The sequence below is a fragment of the Amblyomma mixtum genome, chromosome 2 (genome assembly GCF_055824585.1).
Source record: "Amblyomma mixtum isolate Tamu chromosome 2, ASM5582458v1, whole genome shotgun sequence".
NCBI lineage: Eukaryota > Metazoa > Arthropoda > Arachnida > Ixodida > Ixodidae > Amblyomma > Amblyomma mixtum.
The window spans coordinates 64162392-64183814 of NC_143013.1; the positions used below are offsets into that span (position 1 = coordinate 64162392).

At 44.0% G+C, this 21423-nt stretch overlaps 1 protein-coding gene across 1 annotated transcript; it reads left to right on the plus strand.

Moving 5' to 3' along the window:
* The first annotated feature begins 10253 nt into the window (after nucleotides 1-10253).
* On the plus strand, nucleotides 10254-20171 carry LOC149359554 (tudor and KH domain-containing protein homolog). Its single transcript, XM_089571734.1, has 4 exons — nucleotides 10254-10669; nucleotides 11024-11201; nucleotides 13215-13467; nucleotides 18389-20171. The coding sequence occupies exons 1-4, from the start codon at nucleotides 10411-10413 to the stop codon at nucleotides 19061-19063; spliced, it is 1365 nt and encodes a 454-aa protein (XP_089427860.1). The 5' UTR covers nucleotides 10254-10410; the 3' UTR covers nucleotides 19064-20171.
* Nucleotides 20172-21423: the final 1252 nt, after the last annotated feature.

A 21423-nucleotide genomic window follows, 5' to 3' on the forward strand; every position in this document is an offset into this window, starting at 1 on the left:
CAAGAGTAAGGGCTTATTCAAAACGGTGCAGAGTGCTCATCATAAATGCTTAATTCAGACCGAGTCGATGACATATTTTCCAGGTGGCAGAAAAATTCGGTTACAGCCTTTATTTTATAGGTGCCTGTCTGTCTGATTCAAAGATCTGTAATCATATGATGGTATGCTCAGTAGCGGTGGATTTTTTTTTGCAAACATTATGGGAACTGTTTACTAACATCAGTTAATACGCTTATACGATTTTTGCCAAATGTCGGCAGCTCACAAATCACTTAAAAGTTTACTCCGGCCTGCGCTAAGCAAAGAAGCGCCGACGCGTCGCCCCGAAGTTCTTCCACCTTCCTTCTCTTTAAATGCTGGTTAACAACGCCCTCAATATTAACTGCGGCATTGGCAAAAAGTCATCCTGTTATTTTTTTAATAACTGGCAAGTATAACAAAATAACATTTTGAAATATTTGAAGTCCAAGAAAAGCACACATTTAGTCAACTTTCAGGAAGAATCAGCATGCACTGAATCATCTTTTCGGTGGCCGCTAGTCATATAGTCAGAATTAGTAGCCATGTTTGCTCCGCTGTTTCAAACCTTGTTTCTATGGCCTTCCTCATGATGTATTCGCAGCTTTCTGCGTAAAGTACTTTCGACGACGGTCCACATCAATCAATCATATAACGATGTAGCGCCTCAGGCATATCCCACATGCCTTGAAATATCAACTTGAACACTACTGGACGTTAACTAAGGTTATGCTACCATCACTGAATGTGACCTCGGTGTCGAAGATGGCAATTCTGGGACGCGAATTCGCAGACAAGAATATATTTGTGCGCATTCCCAGACGACGTGGTTAAATGACACTTTGGTATTTCAGCTTCGCCCGTGGAGACAATTGTTGGGAAGTTCCAGCTGTGCTGTCTCCTGGAAAACAATTTTTTTTTATCAATCAATCAATCATTCTTTATTTTCCCCAGAAAGAACTGGAATGGTCTCCTGGGCTAAAAGATGGGTGAGCAGCTTGACGGGGCCCAGGAGACCGTTACATGGCAGAACAGTGAAGTTGAGAAAAAAAATAATGTGAATATATACCAATGTACACCATACGCAAACAAAAACTACAGTATGTGATGCATCATATTCGCCAAAATGAGCTAAAATAGTTAAATATAGTACAAGTTGACATAAATAACAGCACGAAATTGTAAACAAAGGAAGCACACTAGAAAAAACAAAGTATAACATCCAATGTGGTTCACAATGTTATGAAGTATGTGCGCAATTTCTTGGGGTTTAGACGAGTTGTGTTTTGATACATATTAAGCATTGATAGCAGGTTATGTGCTAATGATTGATGTTTATAATATGTGCGGAAGGTGGGATTTCCCAGACATCTTTACTTCTTGTGTGTATATCCGTGCTACGTAGTGTTAAAAATGCCAGAGATGAGAGTAAGTTCTTGACTTCAGTAGAGGAAAAAAAGAATGTTTGGAGTAATCGATATTTGTATAAGTTATCAACCCTTATGATGTTAAAGGAAACAAACGCATCTTTAGTACTGGCTGCTGGTTCAATATTTCCAATGTAGCGGATAACCTTCTTTTGTAACAAATGGAGTTTGTCTAAGTTTGTCTGTGTTGTTGTGGCCCATACCAACGAATAGTAGTTTAAATAGGAATTGAATAAAGCATTATATACTTGAAGTTTCGCTTTTACTGGAAGCAGTCTCCGACAACGCGATATCATGCCTGCAACTGAGAATAGTGTTTTCCTAAGATAGTGAGTGTGTGCATCCCAGCTTAACTTCTGAGAAAAATGTACACCGAGGATTTTATCAACGGCCACAATTTCTATGTTCTGGCACTGAAAATTAATAGACTGATGTATTTCAACAGGCTTATTACGGGCTCGGAATATAATTTCTTTTGTTTTCATTGTATTTATTTTAATTACGTTGAGTTGAGAACATATGGATAACTTCTGGAGGACTTCATTGCATTTTATTATTAGCCGGTCCACATTGTACTCGGGAATAAGTATGGTACTGTCGTCAGCATATATTATAAATTGAACCGTGGCATCTATGTTTACTAGATCATTTATATAAGTATTAAATAATAACGGTCCTAATATGCTACCTTGTGGAACGCCGTGAGTAATTGGTATTAGGGAGGACATATAACCGTTTACATATACACACTGAGTCCTGTGGCTGAGGTAGGACTACAGCAGGGCCAAACAATTACCGCGAATGCCATATGACTGCAGCTTACTAAGGAGCACTTTATGATGTAAGCAATCAAATGCCTTGCTGAAATCTACAAAAATGGCAGCAGTTAACAAATTATTTTCAATATTCCGCAAGATATTTTCTTTGAGTGCTAACAGAGCTGATTCCGTTGATCTGCCTTTCCTAAATCCGTATTGTGCAGCTGTGACAACGTTTTCTTTGTCGAAAAATTTTGTTATCCGAGTGAAAATGATTTTTTCAATTCCCTTGGAGAAGATAGGCAGCACAGATATTGAGCGGTAGTTAGTGGACAAGTTGCGTTCGCCACCTTTAAAAATAACAGATACCCTGAGGCGCGTGTTTGAGGCCGAGTGCGCGATTTGCTGATGCTAAGATTGTGTTATAAGGGAGTAATTACTCATTGGCATCCACCCGAGCGCAGCCATACGGCTACAAAGAAAAAATATACGGCTTTCTCAGAAACTTCGTAGTTAAAGAAAAATTCGTCCTGGTCCGGGGTTCGAACCCAGGACCACCGCTACACCGGAGCAGTCGCCCCTAATCATTTGACTAAGATTGTGTTAATATGGTAATGACAAGTTAGGTCAGACTGAAAGTGAACTCCTAGGTACTTGTAAGTTGTAAGTTCTACTCTATCGTTATTGAGGAAGTAGGCTGCAGGAATTCGAGTGGAACGGTTAGTAAACGACATTAACTTTGTTTTAGATGCATTTAGAGACATTAGCCAGGAGGAACACCAAGCCGTTACAGCGTCAAGATCAGTTTGAAGGAATTGGCGGTCGGTTTCATTAGTAATATTACGATATATTACACAATCATCCGCGAATAACCTAATTTGAGATGATACACATTTGGGTAGATCGTTAATAAAAATTAAAAAAGCAGAGGGCCAAGTACACTTCCCTGGGGGACTCCAGATGTTACGGGGACAGAAGACGACTTAAAGCCGTTGACAAAGGTGAATTGTTTTCTATTATAGAGAAATTTTTTTATCCATGAATTAACGTTGGGATGGAGTTTTAGGTTTGTCAATTTGGTTAGGAGCCTGTGATGGGGAACGCGATCAAAAGCTTTAGAATAGTCTAAAAATACTGCGTAAACCTGTAAGCCAGAGTCTACTGCGGAAAATACGTCGTTAGTAAATCCAGCGAGTTGGGTGTCGCATGAATAACCCCTGCGAAAACCGTGCTGGTATTTGAAAATGATATCGTGCTCCTCTAGATAATTAATTACTTGAGTATGAATTATGTGTTCCAGCAGTTTACAGATGTTGCTAGTTAATGAGATCGGGCGATAGTTAAGTGGAATAGTGCGGTCTCCGGATTTGAAAATGGGTATTACTTTCGCTGTACGCCAGTCATCAGGAATTGTACCAGATAATGATTGTGAAAAAAGGGATGTCAATACTTGATAGAGGTTTAGAGAGGCATTCTTTCGTATTTGGTATTAAATCCAAGGTGATCTGAGCTAGTAGTAATTTTGAGGTTATTCAAAAGGGCAAGAATGCCTGATTCACTAATGATAATTTCTGGCGTGGAAGTGACGGAAGATGGCTGCAAAATGGGCGAGGAAGCGGTGTCTTCATGGGTGAACACTGGAAAGAATGCGTCGTTAAGAAGCTGTGCACACTCAGTTTCATTTACTGGATCACCGTCAGGACTGATTAGTACGATTTCGGGGTGGGAACTCTGATTGATGACGCGCCATAATCTATGAGAGTTATTGGTTAACATGGTGGACAGGTCGTGACTGAAGAAATGATGAGTTGTTTTAAGCAGTGACTGATATGCGTGATCGCAATGCCTGTACTTTGTCCATGACGATAAAAGACCTGTTTGACTGCTTGGCGGTACAAGCGCTTTTTCTTATTATTAAGACGACGAAGGCGATTTGTGAACCATAGTGCATTTTTATGATATCTGATGGTGATGACTGGCACAAACTTGTCAACAAGATTAGTCAATGTGTCTTTAAGCGATTGCCCATTTGTTTCGACTGAGCGAGATGAACAGTGAGCTAGGAAGTCCTCCGAAAATGACTGCAGTGCACAGTTAATCCCATCGAAATTAGCGCGGTTGTAGCAACGAATTCGCTTAGTGGATGTTTTCTTTCTACCGAATGGACGAGTGATGTACCCGGCAATTATGTCATGATCGGATGGGCCTTGTAAATGCAAGATATCGGAACAAACCCCAGGGTTATTTGTTAGGACGAGATCAAGAACATTTGCCGTTGTAGCGGAGCGCCGGGTAGGATCAGTGATAAGTTGAACAAGCGAAAAATCTAACCAGGTATGAAGGAACATGTGGGCTTCCTGATCACTGGGGTTAACCGCAAGATTAGGCCAATCAATGTTTGGGAAGTTAAAATCACCAAATACAAGGAAAAAGGAGTTAGGAAAACGCACATATAAGTCACTCAATAATCTATGAAACTCACCTGAAAATGTGGCAGTCATATCTGGCGGTCGGTAGAAGGCAGCAATAACAACATCAGCAACAACGATTTTGCACCGTATCCAAACACATTCAAGAAAAGTAGTGACAGCGATGGGGACAGCAGATATTTGTTTCTTTCTAGCAATAAGGACGCGACTCCCTTTTCTATTTTTCCTATCCCAACGAAAAAATCAAAATTCGGATTCACTGAGAAGAATGTTAGCATCCGGAATAGAATCATCCAACCAAGTTTCAGTTAATATCAGAAGTGAAGCGCACGTTGAATCGACGAGGGATGAAAAGGCAACAGATTTTGAAAGTACACTTCGGATATTAATGAAAAGGAAATTACTGCTATTCTCTGAATTACGACGAGTGTTCAACGAGGATTATGAAGATGCTGGAAAAGATGAGGTGGCTGTTGGAACTGGTGAGTCGGTCGTGGAAAGACTAACTGGCACCGCTCGGCCACTGGCGACATCCCACAGATAAGTATCCTTATTGATATGCAATTTATCGAAAGTCAAGCACACGCGGTCACCATCCTTTTTAATCGTTTTCGAGAACTGAAGCAGCTGGCGGCGTTTGTTACGGACAGCAAGCGAATAATCACGTCCGATCCTAAAATCTGTTTCCTTTAGCTTGCGGCCGTTACTTAGAATGGCTTTAATTTCTTTATCGTTGATGAACTTCGATATAATTGGCCGTGCCTTCTCGGTCGAGAAACGGCCCACATGATGCGCCCTAGCAACGGAAGTGACAGTGACGCCAAGCTTATAGCGGCAGAAGTCGTTGACAAGTTGCTCTGACGTCTCCCAACTTTCAGACGAGTCACTATCGGCGATACCATAAAACAGAACATGTGAACGTCGCGACCTGTTTTCTAGGCCATCAATTTTATTGACGATGTTAGATAACCCAGTTTCGGGATTTGCCGAAGTACTAACAGATAAAGCCAATTCAAACTTTGTTTCAAGTTCTTGAACATGTTTGGTTAGATTTTCAAGGTCTGTTTTTAGTGCGGCATATTTAGCACTTTCGTTACCGCTTCAATAAGAGGGGTTTTTCTTGCTTCAAGTCGCAATACGGTTTCTGCCACGGTGTCTAATTTCTCTTCCTGCGCCTTTGTCATGGACCCTGGGTTTACTTCTACGTTCCCACTGAGAAGCAACAAGCGCAAAACATAAACAATAGCAGAGCAAGCACGGTTGAAAGGGCTGGGCGGCCACGACACTGCCAAAAGGCAAACATCATTGCTTCGGTAACACCGAGTTTCAAGATTAGATTAGATATTAGATAGATCTTTATTTAGACAACAAGGTCTCGGATGCAGGGGCAAAAGGCAGATGCACTCTGCCTGACGGGGCCCAAGCACCCGACACAATGATCACGACAAGCGGCAAAAGAAGCAAGAGCTTCATACACTCTCATTAGAAAAAACAACACACAATTATACAAGGTAAAAGTAGGAGGAAGGTGCATACTTTTGCAATGACATAATTAAAGTAAATATTTACAAGACACATCACAACAAGAAAAACACGAGAATTCAAAGAGTTGACGGAAAAACAGGGACATCAAGAATTTTAATCATTCGGGCGAGAAAGGAGGTAAGCTTTAGCATTTATATTGAATGACTTTTGGGAAACAGATTTCTGAATAATTTCTATGGCCTGTGTATGTTTATTTAGAAGACTGGGAATTAAATATGAAAGCATTTCGGTTCCATAGTTAGTCCTTACAAATGGTACTCTGTTAGATTTTAGATAACTAACCTGTAGAAATACAGATGATGAGCGACGAGACATTGTGGCAGCATCGTGGCCCAGAGCGTCGTCCAAATGTGCGCGCTTTTGAAGGGGCGGAGTAGGTAGCATTGTCCCACGTAACGTTGCCCGACGAGCAAAGTGAACGTGTCCAGAAACGGCGGTGGTCGAAGCAGTAGACTCGAAGATAAGTCGCAGCAGATTGGCGGTTCGTCCAGGCCAGGGAATTTGCTCACACATGGTCCTTCGTCCCGGGTATCAGCTAGCTGTACTGCGGGCAGCGACAACAGCTGTGCCAGGAGTGGCAGCAGCAAAACCTGTAGAAAAACAGATGATGAGCGACGAGACATTGTGGCAGCGTCGTGGTTCACTGTTCTTGCCGCGGTACCTTTCCTCCTTGTACAATAATGCGTAGTAATTGATCAAGTATTCCATAGCCAGTCAAACACGGTCTTAACAGAGAGAGAAAGAGAGGACTTAATTCACACCGACATGGGCCTCGGGGCAGGGGCTCAGCCAGAGGGAGGGTCTCCCCCTTGCCGGCCCTCCTGCGCCGTGACCGCAGAGAAGGACTTGGAGTAAAGCCTCCTCCGCCAGGCGTAGGACCATCTTTTGTACATCCGCATTTGGGCTGCGGATGTAGGACTCCCAGGCAATTTGATCACGGGGATCAGTCTGTTTAGCTCCCGGAGATTCGTGGCATTGCCAGATTAGGTGATTTTGACTCAGAGGTACGTTGCAGAGATTACAAGCCTCTGGGTTGCCTGTAAGCTCATTATGCAGAGTAACATAAGGGAAGAAGCGATTGGCCTGAATTTTTCGCCAGGCCCTACATTCTGAGGGTGTTAGGGACCTATCTGGTGATGGATAGATCCTTCGGCCTGGTCTGGGAGTCTCAAGCTCCTTGTAGGTGTTGATGGGGTCTTTTTCTCCGGGTAGCGGGGTTTCTGCGGCCGCTCGGGTGTATAAATCTCGAGCGAGGCGATGGGCAGCCTCATTGCCTGGTAGACCCTCATGAGCTGGAACCCAGATGACTGAAACCTCCCGGTTTAGCGGGTGCTTCCTCAGTAGACTGGCCGCCTGCTTGGGAATTAGGCTTTTGCCGAAGTTCCTAACATCCGCCTTATTATCTGTGAGAATAGTTTTGGCTCCGGTATCTGTACATGCTAGCGCTATCGCAGCCTCTTCAGCTATTAAAGCGGTACGCGTATAATGGATCCAATTACCTTCTGGCAGCGGTTCCCATCTACCACAGCTGTGACTGCTGCCCCTTCTAGCCCGCAGACAGCATCGCAATAGGCTAAATGCTGAGGAGGGTCTTTCATTAGTTTACTTTGAATAAATTTTGCTCTATGCCCCCTTCGTTCCTTGTCATAGATAGGGTGCATACTCTTAGGAATCGGTGCAATTTTGAATAGTTTCCGTGTTTCAAGCTCCAGGGGTTCAGCGACATAAGGTGGTACTCCTGGCAGAAGCCGTAGTTCTTGTAGTATTTTTCGGCCAGCTACAGTGGAGTTGAGCCGCCAGGTCTGCGCCTCCCTGTCCGCTTTGGCAATCTTTTCCCAGGTATTATGCATTCCCATAGCTAGAAGCTTCTCCGTCGAGGAGTTGAGGGGGATGCCTAAAGCCCTTTTGAATGAAGTTCTGATCATTATGTCTAACTTCTCCGCTTCGGCAGGATAGAAATTGAGAAAGGGCGTGGCATAGGCTATCCTGCTGATTATGAAGGCACGAGCCAGCCTTATTAGGCAATGTTCTCTGAGGCCTTTGTTCCTGAGGGAGATTCGCCTGAATATTCCCGTTACTTGGTCGATATACGTCTGAAGCTTTTTAAGGATAGTGGTGTTTTTTTCCATTCTGCTGTAGGAAATACCCCAGAATCCTAATGGTGCTGACTATAGTGTACTAGATTAGGTGTAGTGGGCCGAGGGAAGGCCCTGGTAGGCTGCGCGCGTGAAGCTCAAATCCCAGAAATCTCAAGCGGCCGCGAGGTGGCGCAGCTGCGCCTTTCACCTGGGGATTCCGGCGCGGCGCAGCGGCTGCTTGCCGGCTTCAGGGCTGTGGCATGTTGCAAGTTGCGCGTCCGCGCCGAGGGTGGCGCCGCGGTCGAAACAATCGCAGCGATCCTGGTATCGGCGGTAAACGCGGCTGCAGTTAAGCCTAATAAAAGTGAAATTTTTAGACCACTATCTATAATAAAAACATGCTTATGAACTAAATTATAACCGGCCATAGGTATTAAAAATAAGACATCAAAGAAATTAGTTGCGAAGATGACGACGCGGGAAACGCGGCAGCAGACGACAAGCAGACGACGCCCGGTAAGCCGCTCAAGCGAAAACGGCGACGTCGGCGACATTCGCACTGCAGCAGCGTCATTGGCGTCATGTCGAGTCACACAGTGAGCTTTTCTTGGAGTCTTTATACTAAGAACTAGCACTGCAGCATATTATGTTGTCCCTAGCCCAACGCACTGTGATTTCTTCTACACGAGTCAAAGGTTGAAAATTTTCTCTGCCTTTCTCTGCGTGTGTTTATTCATATCCACAGACTGATGCGTTTCAATACATGTCAGATGTTTTACTTCCCTGCTATTTACCTAAATCTCTTACAAAGTCGCGTACAAACCTATATTCACTCATGTAGCATTTTATTATGTATACTGTACCTTGAAACCTTTTTTTATCCACCATATATACTCTGTGCGCTCATGTCTTCTAGGTTTACATAATGGCGTTTTTATATTTTGATTTTTAGGATGCCTGTTACTCATACTGCAATGTCACTGATACTTAAAATCACTTTTTGAACATCGATTGTCACTGCTGATGTTCTTTTAATAAATTGTTCTCTGTACAAACCAATTTACGCTTTTCGTTCTCGATCGAGCGCAGCTGCTAAGCAGGCGCGCCGCTCGCCACCATACACCATGCTACATCAACAGACACATCGAAATACAAAAGCGAGTGAGCAGATTCCGTAAGTACTTAGTAAATCAAGCGTGAATGCTGCGCGGGATCAGTTAATCACCAGTATTTACAAAGCTTGGATCGAGCTAGCGGCCGCCAGCACCAGGAACGCGCGAGTACAGTGCACTGTAGCGCGAGCAACCGGCCACAACCAGCCGCCTAAACGCGCGCCGCCATATTTGATTTTTGATTCGTTTACCGCCTCTCCCAGGTGCCGCCACCATCGCCTTCGAAAAAAAACGTCCACATTGGCTCTATGAGAGTGTCACTCCCTTGCCGGCTTGCCTGTCTCGACGTCCTTCTTGTGTGTTGACGCTTCGCTGTGCTCCGATGTTCGTGGTGTACTGTGTTTTTTCTTCACGATGAAGCCTCGACGCAGGAACTACTGCTTCGCGCCTGGTTGCAGGACGGGGTATAGTGGCGCTAAAAACTCGCCAAAACTTTCTTTGTTTGGAGTCCCCGATGACGAATGCAAGCGCCGGAATCTAGTACACTATAGTGCTGACTCTTGGTACCGTACTCCCTCCCACGTATATCTCCACTGGTTTATGTAGGTGCGGTAGGCGGGATTCTCGGGTTAGTTGTGCCATGGTTGTGCTTTGCTGCACATTCTCAACAATCACCGGCATTCGAAAAGACCGCGTAAGAACGAAACAGTCTCAGCGTGTAAAACAAGCCTCACCCACCGAGATTCACGAACATGTCTAACTTGAAAAAAAAAAATCTTTTTTTTTTTTACATCAACAGCACCTGTGAAGTTTATCTTCGTTTAACACTACTTTTCCTTCCTTCAAGAACCGCAGAAACTAAAAAGCTGTCTGGCTACCATGTTATTGGAGCGCTTTTTTTTTTTCTTGTCTCGTTCAGCGCGTCCGCTGGTGCTGCATTGAGAGAAACCGTAGTGACTTTCGAAAGCAGGGAAGACCCTTTGAGGCTTAATTAAACCGTTTTTGTAATGTGCAGCTAATAGCGCGTGAGGCAAGCTTGTGCCATGGACTCCAAGCTAAAAACAATAGCTCTATGGGCCGGCGTAGGGGCCAGTGTGACAGTATCGTCGATCTTAATTTATTTGATGCTAAAACAGGAGGAAGAATATGAGGTAAAACGGCGGAAAACGGAAACGACAAAACATTGTGTCGTAAAAGTTTCTGTCCCCAAGGATATCGTTGGCGGTGTGATCGGTCGACAGGGCGGGAACATCAAGAAAATTCAAGAAAAGACGAAAACGAAGATCAGCTTTGACGACCACGGTAAATTAAAACTCAACGTGTTCGCCTTGTCAAACGTGTTTTTCATTCCAAATCCCAAGTACTGGATTTTGTTCGGCGTCCCCGAACGCTGCTGACTTGGTGTAGCGTTCCATATTTTTAACTTTGGTCACTGTTCGGAAGTTGAACACGTGCGGTTATAGCACGGTATAGTCGCTTTTTCACGATGAAGAAGAAAAACTAGTTATTCCTCGCTGTGGATTCCATTGTTTATTTGTTTTTGCGCCACGCATGTAATTTTTTTCTGCATTGAAGTTTTCCGCACACTAAAGGCATTGTCAACGAATTAAGACGCGAGTCGTGCAGGGCTCAAAAGCGATTTCTCTCATTTTTCAGATCGTTCTGAAGAGTGCGACAGGGTCGCCGTGATCCGTGGAGCGCCAGGTGATGTGGAAGAGGCGGAAGAGCTGCTCAAGGCGTGCATAGAGGAGCAGTCGAACATTGTTACGGAGACTGTGTTCGTGCCTGGCAAGGCATGTGGTCGTATCATTGGAAGAAACGGAGAAAGCGTTCGGTAAGGCTGCCATACCAGCACTATGGTTATCTCGCGATAATACCTCTTTCTGAGTTACCGGAGAAGCGACTGCGAAGACGGTGCGTTAACAATAGCAGAAGGGGGTATACCTTTCCGTTCACTTAACTGTGTGTAACTAGGAAAAGCATCAGTTTGTTCGCTACTGCAACAAACGTGTTAATTTTAGACAGGAAAATCAGGTTGAACATTACATGCCAGAAGGTTCAACAGCACATGACAAAAATGTAACCTGTGATTCACACATATGTATCTTATGTAACTTGCATTTTTTTTCTCTGTGAAAGCTGTTTTTCAGGAGCAGCCTATAATACTTATTTAACGCGGGATGAGTCTTATGTGCAACTTTCAGACATGCCACAACAGTGCACGAAAGTTGTGTATTTGTGTTCCACAAGGTTGTGGAATGTGTCTTTTCATATATAGTTAGAAGCATTGTTGGGAACTCCATTCCTTGTTTGAAGTAAGCCTGTCGGCATTATTTTACACACAAAAGAAATTTTTTTTTAGTAATTGTTCAACTTCTGAATGATCGAGAGATGGGCTCATCGCAGATTTGTGTAGAAGGGTACAGACAAAACTGCACCTCTTTGGTCACAGCACATAAGGGATTTAGCAGGAATGTTTGGCACCTCTGAGGATGTTTTTTCATAATAAAACAGCGCAAAAGATGACGGACCAGAGTAAGTAAAACATAGAATAAGCACTGTCCTTCCGTGCCTATCATCACTCGTCCTGTGTTCTCCTTTCTCTGGTATGTCTTTGAGCTGTTTTATTATGAATCCGTAGCGTGTTGCCCAATTCAACGTTTTGGATGTTTTTTCGCATTCAACGGTGCTGAGTGTTCCTGTGAAATCCCTTTTCATGTCAATTTTTCATGATTATTTGGTTGAAAAGATGACCAATTTGCAGCATCTGAAATGGGTTTAACTCACTGCAGTATTTCGCATCAGCTCCGACAGTCTAATTGCTGTGCAGAGCAGTGTACTGTTTGCACAGCTTGTCAGTGTTTATGCCATTGCTGACATTATAAGTAATGTGTCGTAACCATCGTTGTCTTGCCACATAAAGTTTCCAGTCTTATCGTTTGTGTTTTCTATATTGTAAATTGGGGGGTTTAATGTCCTGAACAGACACGGTACTATGGAGGGCACTGTAATTGAGGGCTTTGAATTGATTTCAATCGTCTTATCGCACAGCACAAGGTGCCTTTTACGTTATGGCTCTATAAAAACATGGCCACCAAAGCTGGGATTGAACATGGGTTCTCCAGCTCAGTAGCCGAGCGCCCTAACCACTGAGCCATGACAGCGGGTATTCTGTGTTTTCTCTCTTCCTTATTGTGCCCTTACGCACTTAACTCTAATGACTTTCACTTACTGTCTATTGGCTGTCTTTTATTTTGGCAAGGCTTGTCGCAATTGTATACCAGACTCCACCAAAGTTTTTACAGAACTGTCCTTCAAGTGTGTGTGACTGTACCATGTTGAATTGGTGGTATTAAGGTATTGTTGCCTACATTTTGCTAACCAGTTTTGTTTGCTTTGTGTGACAAACAGTTGTGTAGTGCATGAGATGATGTTAGCTTGGTGGTTCTCAAACTGGGTTCCATGGATCCCTTGGTTTCCTTGGAGTGCTTTTATAGGTTCCCCAGGCACTTTACTTCATCTGCACCTCAGCCCCAATGTGGCGCGTTCGGTGATTACGTGAGGTTATCAGCGAGACATGGAATTGGTTGGGGGGTGGCCATTTGATGTCCTCTAAAAGGAGTGGGGACCTTTGTGTTAGCCAAACATTTTTGCACATAATGCTGCTACCGTTGCCCGTCGTTCTCTGCATGGCAGTGCTGCACAGATTGATATAGTGTATTTCATGCTAGTGCTCTTTTGTCTCTGAACTTAGGCACGTGTGCTGTATAACCTTGGCAGCGGTGTCATGAGTATGTTAAGCCATCCATGCCTGACTGTTCTTGCTCTCTGACGTCCACGCACGCAGGCACATGAGCCGTATCACCTCAGCCAAGATCCTGGTTGACCGGTCGGGGGACGACCGTGAACGGGACAACCTCAAGGCCATCACCATCACAGGCACCAGGGAGCAGATTCGAATGGCTGTCTCTCTGATTGACGAGAAGTTGGCTGAAGAGGAGGCCTTCCAGCAGAAGATGGCACTTGCCTCATCGGCAGGGCGAGCAGCGCTTTACCGAAGCCGCCCCTTGGCCATCAAGAACGCACAGTCGCCTCTTAAGGTAATGGCTTTATGTCTCATCCGAAATCTTTGAGATCTTTTTAGTGCAGTAGCACTAAAACCCCCAATCTCAGATTTCGCCGGTGTTTTTCTGTCCAAAGCCTCTGTCAAGTGGCCCACTTGCCAAGGTGGGCCTTTATGGCCAACTATTCTAAACACTTTATGGCAAATCTCTATGGCCACGAGTGGGTTTCGAACCTGTGGTGACACAAACAGATCAGCTTCACTGGTCAATGCATTAGACCACTACTTCATTGCTGCAGTCGAACATCTCGTGTGTTTAACTGCTAGTCTCTCGCGCTTTGCTTTGAATGTCGGTGCCTTCATCAACTTCCATCTACGTGCAGTTAATCTGCAACACACCGCTATCGCATTTCCCTCTTAAACCAAAGCTCTAGCTGAAATCGAAGTGAAAACCAAAGTGCGAGTGCACCTAATTCGTATTTGACCTAACCACACTAATTTGTCTGTCATTTTTGGATTTTGTTTTGTTACTCCAGTGGACGGAAAGCATCTTCTTGCTTTCCATGAACCGCTGCATAAAATTAGTCAATCGTAATATTGCATTTTTGCATTGATTATTGCTTAGTGGTCCTGCTTATCTAGGAATCGGTCATCTAAGGAACTCGAAAAGCAGCTTATTTTTTTTACTGTTTACCAGAGATTCACTCTAGTATTAAAGGGGCACTGGGTACAGCTCGGCATAAAAATTGTTCGCCATAAAAATTGATTCTTTGGTTCTTTCTATCTATGTTGATGTTTGCAGGGCAGCAAGACTCATTTATCAGTGAGAAACTTATGCATAAAAATCTTCCCGCCAGTCGATTCAAACTTCTGTTGTTACCAGAAAGAATGGGTTGCCACCATTTTCCAGCTGCTAGACACACTAGCTGCTAGTGGATAGCTAGACACCCTGGTCTAGGTCAAATGTTTAGGGGATTCCCCCAAGGTGGAGTAGATTTGTAATAAGGGAGTAATTACTCATTGGCATCCACCCGAGCGCAGCCATACATCTACAAAGGAAAGCTATACAGCTTTCTCAGAAACTTTGCAGTTAAAGAAAAATTCGTCCTGGCCCGGGGTTCGAACCCAGGACCACCGCTTCACCGGAGCAGTCGCTCTACCAATTGAGCTAACCAGGACGGCTAGCTTATGGTAGGGCGAGAGCGAATTGATCAATAACTCGAAGTGGGAACTGTGTTGGTCAAATGTTTAAGGGAATCCCCCAAGGATTCCCCTACTCCACCTTGGGGGATTCCCCTAAACATTTGACCAACACAGTTCCCACTTCGAGTTATTGATCAATTCGCTCTCGCCCTACCATAAGCTTGCCGTCCCGGTTAGCTCAATTGGTAGAGCGACTGCTCCGGTGAAGCGGTGGTCCTGGGTTCGAACCCCGGACCAGGACGAATTTTTCTTTAACCGCAAAGTTTCTGAGAAAGCTGTATAGCTTTCCTTTGTAGATGTATGGCTGCGCTCGGGTGGATGCCAATGAGTAATTACTCCCTTATTACACCCTGGTCTAACTGTCCACTTCCAATGAGAGATGCCTCAGAAAAGGGATGCATTCCGTCAGTGATATGGAGTGTCGATCCATTGAAACCAGGTGTGTGGTGTTGCCTGTTGCCGCTGAACTATGAGCACAAGTGAGGGTAGTCTAATCACGCTGCAACCATACTAGAAAGCCCCGTGAAGTGACAAGGCAGTAAGTACCTTATCTGAACGGGAGTTGGCCACTCTGGTGTCATACTTATCTGATGTTGACTTGTGATTAAAAAAGCTCCAGCCCTCTGTCCATAGCAACTGCTGACCGGTTGACCAAACCAGGAGTTGACCTGACACATGGTAGAGGGTGCCAAGGATCTCCGGGTCCAGACAAGTTTCCTTTGGAAAAGGAACCTGTCAACTTATGATGTTAGAACCTCGTCAGGCGACACTAGTCCAGTTGTACTGCTGGAAGAGTTATCAGAGAATAATTTGGATATCACAGGACTCTGAAGTGGTTATGAGGGCTGCTGAGGATTAGTGGATTCCTTAACGTACCTTACAAGAGAGTGCACAGAGTGGTATTTTTGACCCATGAATAGTAAGAATTTCTTCAGTATTAACAAGAGAGTAGTAGCAGTTATTGTAAAGGAACACGATGTTCAAAATAGCCCAAACCTGTTTACTAGCATCCAGTTACAAGAATGGGATGGTTAAAAGGATGGCCAGTAGGCAGTGTACAAAGCAAAATATTTTACTGTTCTTATTGGCAGCTTCACTCAAAAGGTAAGGAAGAAGCAGGTTTGCAAACATTCAAGCAAGAACTGTGGCGGAGCTTGCAGAATCGCAGAGGAGGATCATGGCTTTTACATACTGTAGTTCACTTATTTTTTGCAAGCTCCAAATTTTGTGAATGATATTGAAATTTAGTCCACGGGCAGTAAGTTTTGCAAAGCAGAAGTGGTAGGCCCCTTGGTGTTCCCTTTTTGCACGAGAGACAGTTCAGCGCTGGTATGGTGCACTTATACACCGGTCATTGAAGCAAGGACAAACTGCAGTGGGCGTAGTGGTGGACTTAAGAGCAGATATGATGAAACCCATCTGTGTGGCATGACTCACTGCAGTGCATAGGGGACTCAAAGGGTAGAAAGGCGGTGTACTAAATGAATGCCCTGAGCCAGATATTATGAAATGAATACATTTGCACCGACCACCATCATTCTCTTGCATCCTTGAACACCATACATAGGCACAGGTGTTGGGGCAGAGCATTCCCTTTCCCATTTCACCCAACAAAAATATACAAAACCATTACACATATGCAATCGTGAGCAAAAGTCAAGAGACTACAGAAATGGTGACAGAACTGCATGTCAGCACTATCTGACAGCATGCACCTGTTGTCGAGATATGTGCCGTGTGCCCTTCCCTATATGCTGGCCTGTTTATCTGCATGTATTTTCTTTAGGCACGGCTTTTTAGGCAGAAAATCTGCACTGGACTGCCCTTCACTCCTGTGGTGGTAGACTGGTGAGCCGTTTTGGCCGGTCAGTCTTTGTCTCAAGTTGCTATCGTAGCACAACTTTTCTCATTGGTTGCTGATGTGTTGAGCAAATTTCTTTTCATGCTTTCCAGCGCAAGTTTCCACAATAGGCTAACTGTACAATAGGTGTAACTAGCTACATAGATATCATTCTACAGCATGGTCGATTGATCACTGTCAAGTGGAAGCCGCGAGTTTGTTTAGACAGAATGCAAGACCTACAGGCGTAGTTGTACTGCAGTAGCAACCTGCGATACAGAATGGTGACACACAGTGGCAGGCATGATAATCTTGACAGCAGGTGCATGCTGTTGGATAGCGCTGATATGCAGTTCTCTCACCATTCCCATGGGTCCTCCACTTGTGCTTACATATTTATTTATTTATTTATTTATTTATTTATTTATTTTGTGTACCCTCAGGGCCAGAGTCATTATAGAGGGGAGTGGTTACAAAAATTTCAGAAAAAAAATGTACAGTGCATGTATGTAATGTATGTAATGTATGTATGTATGTATGTATGTATGTATAAATGTATGTATGTATGTATGTATAAATGTATGTATGTATGTATGTACGTACGTACGTACGTACGTACGTACGTACGTATGTATGTATGTATGTATGTATGTATGTATGTATGTATGTATGTAAAGCGTTTGACTCAGGGCCCAATCTCCCATAGGCTACTGTGGCTGTCGAGTTAGTTCAGTGGTAGTGGCAAGAGTGCGTGGTATCATCATTATATTAATTGATTATTTTGACAGCCAGCTAGCATTGATTAGTCATCATACCCTGATGGTAAGCAGCTGTTAGTCTTCATATGTTTTGCTGTGCAGTATTAATTTCCTTTTTCATTTTTGCTGTGTACTCCGGCTTTATGTTTTGTTACTATAATGCCCGAGGAGTGCTCATAATAAATAAATAAATAAAAAAGAATGTTTGCTGACGACTGTGTGGTCTACAGGGTGATTGATAATGCACGTGATCATGAGCGCTTGCAAAATGATCTGGATACAGTAGAGGAATGGTGCACTAAATGGAAGATGTCTCTTAATGTGGAGAAGTGTGTACACGTCACTTTTACAAGAAAGAGGTCATATCAAATAAACACTTATACATTAGGTAGCACAGATTTAAAAAGCGTTTCAGAACATAAATACCTGGGAGTTCTTTTTACTTCAGATCTTAGATGGGCAAAACACATTAACTGCATAAAGACTAAAGCTGCTCGGGTGTTGGGATTCTTAAGACGCAATTTTAGTCAGCTGCCAAGTAGTCTCAAAGAAAAGTTATATTTTACTAATGCCCGCTCGTTATTAGAATACGCTTGCGTGTGCTGGGATCCGTATACTGCCGAACTTGTTGATGCAATTGGGAAGATACAAAACAGGGCAGTGAGGTTTGTTCACGGTAATTGGAGCAGAAATCTTAGTGTGCGAGAAATTAAAACCAAACTGAAATGGCAGGAGCTGAAGGAGCGCAGGAAAGTTTTGAGGTTAAAATTTTTTCGTAATATATGCCACTGTAAAACCGGTATAAGTAAAGGTCTGTTCATAAAACCTCCATCTTATATATCAAAAAGGCGTGACCACACTCTGAAAGTTTGTGAACTTTCTTTTAAAAGTGACGTCTTGCGTTATTCTTTTACGATTAGAGACTGGAATGCTTTGCCACCGAATGTTGTTTCAGTGCTAGCAAATGATGCTCTTTAGCACGTTTTGCGCATGTGATTTCGAAGTGTTTTTGTTGCAATGATGTCCCCCCCTGCTGTAATGCCTAAAACAGGTGATGCAGCTAATAAATAAATAAATAATATTGTTACTAGCTTATGCACGTCATGTCTCTGACCTTGCTCTGCTTCTTTTTTTGCTCTTGCCGTGCCCTCCCCAAGGACGACGAGAAAGAGCCGGACTACGTGCAGGAAGAGCTGGTCGCCACCTCCGCCGACGGCTACATGGAGGTCTTCGTCTCGAGCGTGGAGAGCCCCAGCCGATTCTGGGTGCAGCTGGTGGGCGCCCAGTCCACCACTCTGGACAAGCTCGTCTCGGACATGACCAGCTACTACTCCCACACCCCGAACCAGGAGGCCAACGCGCTCACCTCGGTCTCAGTCGGAGACCTCGTGGCATCCCCCTTCGACCAGGACGAATGCTGGTACCGCAGCCGCGTAACCGCAATCCAAGAGAGTGACTACTCGGCGGCCGAGACCGTAGTCGAGCTCCACTACATGGACTTTGGAGAGAAAGGAGAGTATAAGATCAAGGAGCTGTGCGCGCTCCGCGATGAGTACCGGTATCTGCCGCTGCAGGCCATCGAGTGTTCGCTGGCTGGCGTGCAACCGCGTGACGGAACCAAGTGGACGGATGAAGCGGTGGACACGTTCGAGACGCTGACGCATGCGTCCCAGTGGAAGGTGGTCATGGCCAAGGTTGTGAGCAAGGCAAAGAGAGAAGACGGGTTCCCCGGTTTCAAGTACGCAGTGGAGCTTGTCGACACCAACAACAAGAAGGACACGAATGCGGCCACCGAATTGATTGCACAGAACCTTGCGGTGCAGGCCATCTGAACAGGTTTTTTTTTTTTTTTCCTTCCCGATTTCTTTTTCCTCAATAGACTGGGTGGGGTGCGCTGAACAGTTGTTTTTCTCTGAGAGTTTTGGGGTTTCTTTTGTTGACAGTGGCACAGAACAAAACGACTATGAAACGACTATGACCGAGTTTGCCTCAGGTTTCATTGTACCTTTGCTGCTGCGCAGAATGTTGATATTTCCAGTTATTATATTGGGTGCTGAATGGTATTTGGGGTCCAAAAGGCAGATTTCAAAGCATCAATTAGTTTAATGACCAGTGATAGTTTATCTCTAATTATCTGGTTTCGTGGTGCGTGCAGTGACTTTTTGAATTTGAGCTGAAGATAATATCCGTAAGCTCTTGCCTTATTTCGTTGATGCAAAGTAAAGCAGTTGAGGTCACTTTTCCTTAACGGCAGTCCTTCAGGAACCTCTGACACGAAACGCACATTTGACATATGGTGGCAAGTGAAAGCCTGTTCTATAAACCATGGTGTGCCTAGTCTTGGCATTTTTCTCAGTGCTGCCACAAGGCCTAAGATTTATGGTTCAGATGTGCACTTCCCATTTGTGCTCTTTCATTCTATTGTGAAGTTGATTGCTCAGATTTTCACGTGCACACTTGTCACGAAAAGCTGGAAGGTACATTACGGTTAGGCACGCAGGGAGACTGCCGAGGTAAACCAGCTGTGACACCTGCATTTTGCCCGAGGTGGTGAAGACACCCAGCACGTCAATTCCATTTCAATGATTCTTGCATGGATGTCTTTCAGCGCTTTCTCTGTGTAAGTAGGTTGTCAAAGAGGGTTTGAAGAAGCGAGAGCAGCTTGTGCTGCTGTTGATGTTGTTTCTGTCTTTAATGAGCGTGTTGTCAAGTCAGGTGTAGTTGATGCATTTATTCTTTTCACTGTCGCAAACCGACTTTGTCATTGAAGTCAGCTTGAGGTTTTTAAGCACGCACAAGGGAAAGCAATATACTGTAGCCTTTTCGGCTGCAAGCCAGAGCAGGTAGTTCTGTAGGCACCGACTGCAGATCATTATGCGCCGGCAGCTAGTCTGATTTAATACTGTAGAGACAATAAATACTCTGCCTTCATTGCTTGAAGCTTTTATGACTTTATTGTGTGTAGGAAAAGAAACCGCGAAATATTAGAAACGCTTTCTTCAAAACCTACTGCAAAGTTTAGTGTGTGTACTAGTAGCAACCAAATGTAAAATGGTGAACAACGCTTCATTTTCTATTCATTTTATTTTACGATGTGGAAACTACTGCCAAAGGAACTGTACAGTTCAAAATCTAGCAAAAATCATGCCATCTTCAATTCATGGTGCTTGTAGTTCGCCATTTGTGAGACACCTTGCCAAGGTTATGAGGATTAGTGTAGAATTAGTTGTGATACTACTGTACGTTGTTCTTGGCACAATATTCTGATGCGCACAAGTTGCCTACTTTTGCTTGGGAGGGAACAGAGCCAGAGTCAAATCTTCCCGCAACAGAAGGTTCTCATTTTGAAGGCTGATAAATGTTCAAAGTGTTCATAAAAATGTGATGGGTGATTGACTTGTCAGCACCATAAGCATTAGACAGTGTGAGAGATGACGTATGTTGCAGATTGAAGTTCGTCATGGTGACTGCGCACAATGCACGTAAGGTGGCGAATATAATACTTGCAGGGGAATTGTACATAAGTAGTTTATTGTTTTTCTTCGATTATAGTGCTCTCTTGCGTGCGGGACAGTATCGTAGAGGTTCCCAACATCTCAGCTACGCACATGAACATCATTTCAGCTGAACCTTTCTTGGGCAAGTGTTAGCAGGCTTTAGTAAATTTGTAAACACAATTCAACACCGACGAAGACGGAACGTTCCCCAGAATAATAAAAGATCGCAGATGGCTTAAGGCACAACATGTAAAGCAATAGCAAAGGCTTGTCCAGTTTTCTGAAATATATGAATTTTAACGTGGATTATTTAAAACCTCACTTAGCATCATGCCACATCTCAGTTCCTGATGTGTTTTGTTTTAAGATCCGGAGTATGACTTTGGTGCCGTCTTGAATCATCTTGCAGTGTTGGAAAACTGATTTTTATGCTGTGATCACTCCTACAGTAGTGTTCTTGAATAGTTCCCCCCCCCCCCCCCCCCCATGTAAATTGCATTTGCTATAGCATCGCCACCTTAATGGTGTTCTATCTGCTGATGTGTGCAGATCCAGGGCTTTCATCGTGACTGTGCATTTTTTGTGTCAACAGAGCGTTGATTTCTTCACCACATTTATGCCTGAATAAGGCGCAGCCACGTCTCTCTGTGTTCTGTACTTGTCTGTGGTGTGGCATCTTATTAAAACAGCAATAT

Coding starts and splice junctions, on each gene's coding strand:
- LOC149359554 (XM_089571734.1), top strand. CDS start 10,411: ATGGACTCCAAGCTAAAAACAATAGCTCTATGGGCCGGCGTAGGGGCC. Junction 10,670..11,023: donor GATCAGCTTTGACGACCACG/GTAAATTAAAAC, acceptor CTCATTTTTCAG/ATCGTTCTGAAGAGTGCGAC. Junction 13,468..18,388: donor ACGCACAGTCGCCTCTTAAG/GTAATGGCTTTA, acceptor GCCCTCCCCAAG/GACGACGAGAAAGAGCCGGA.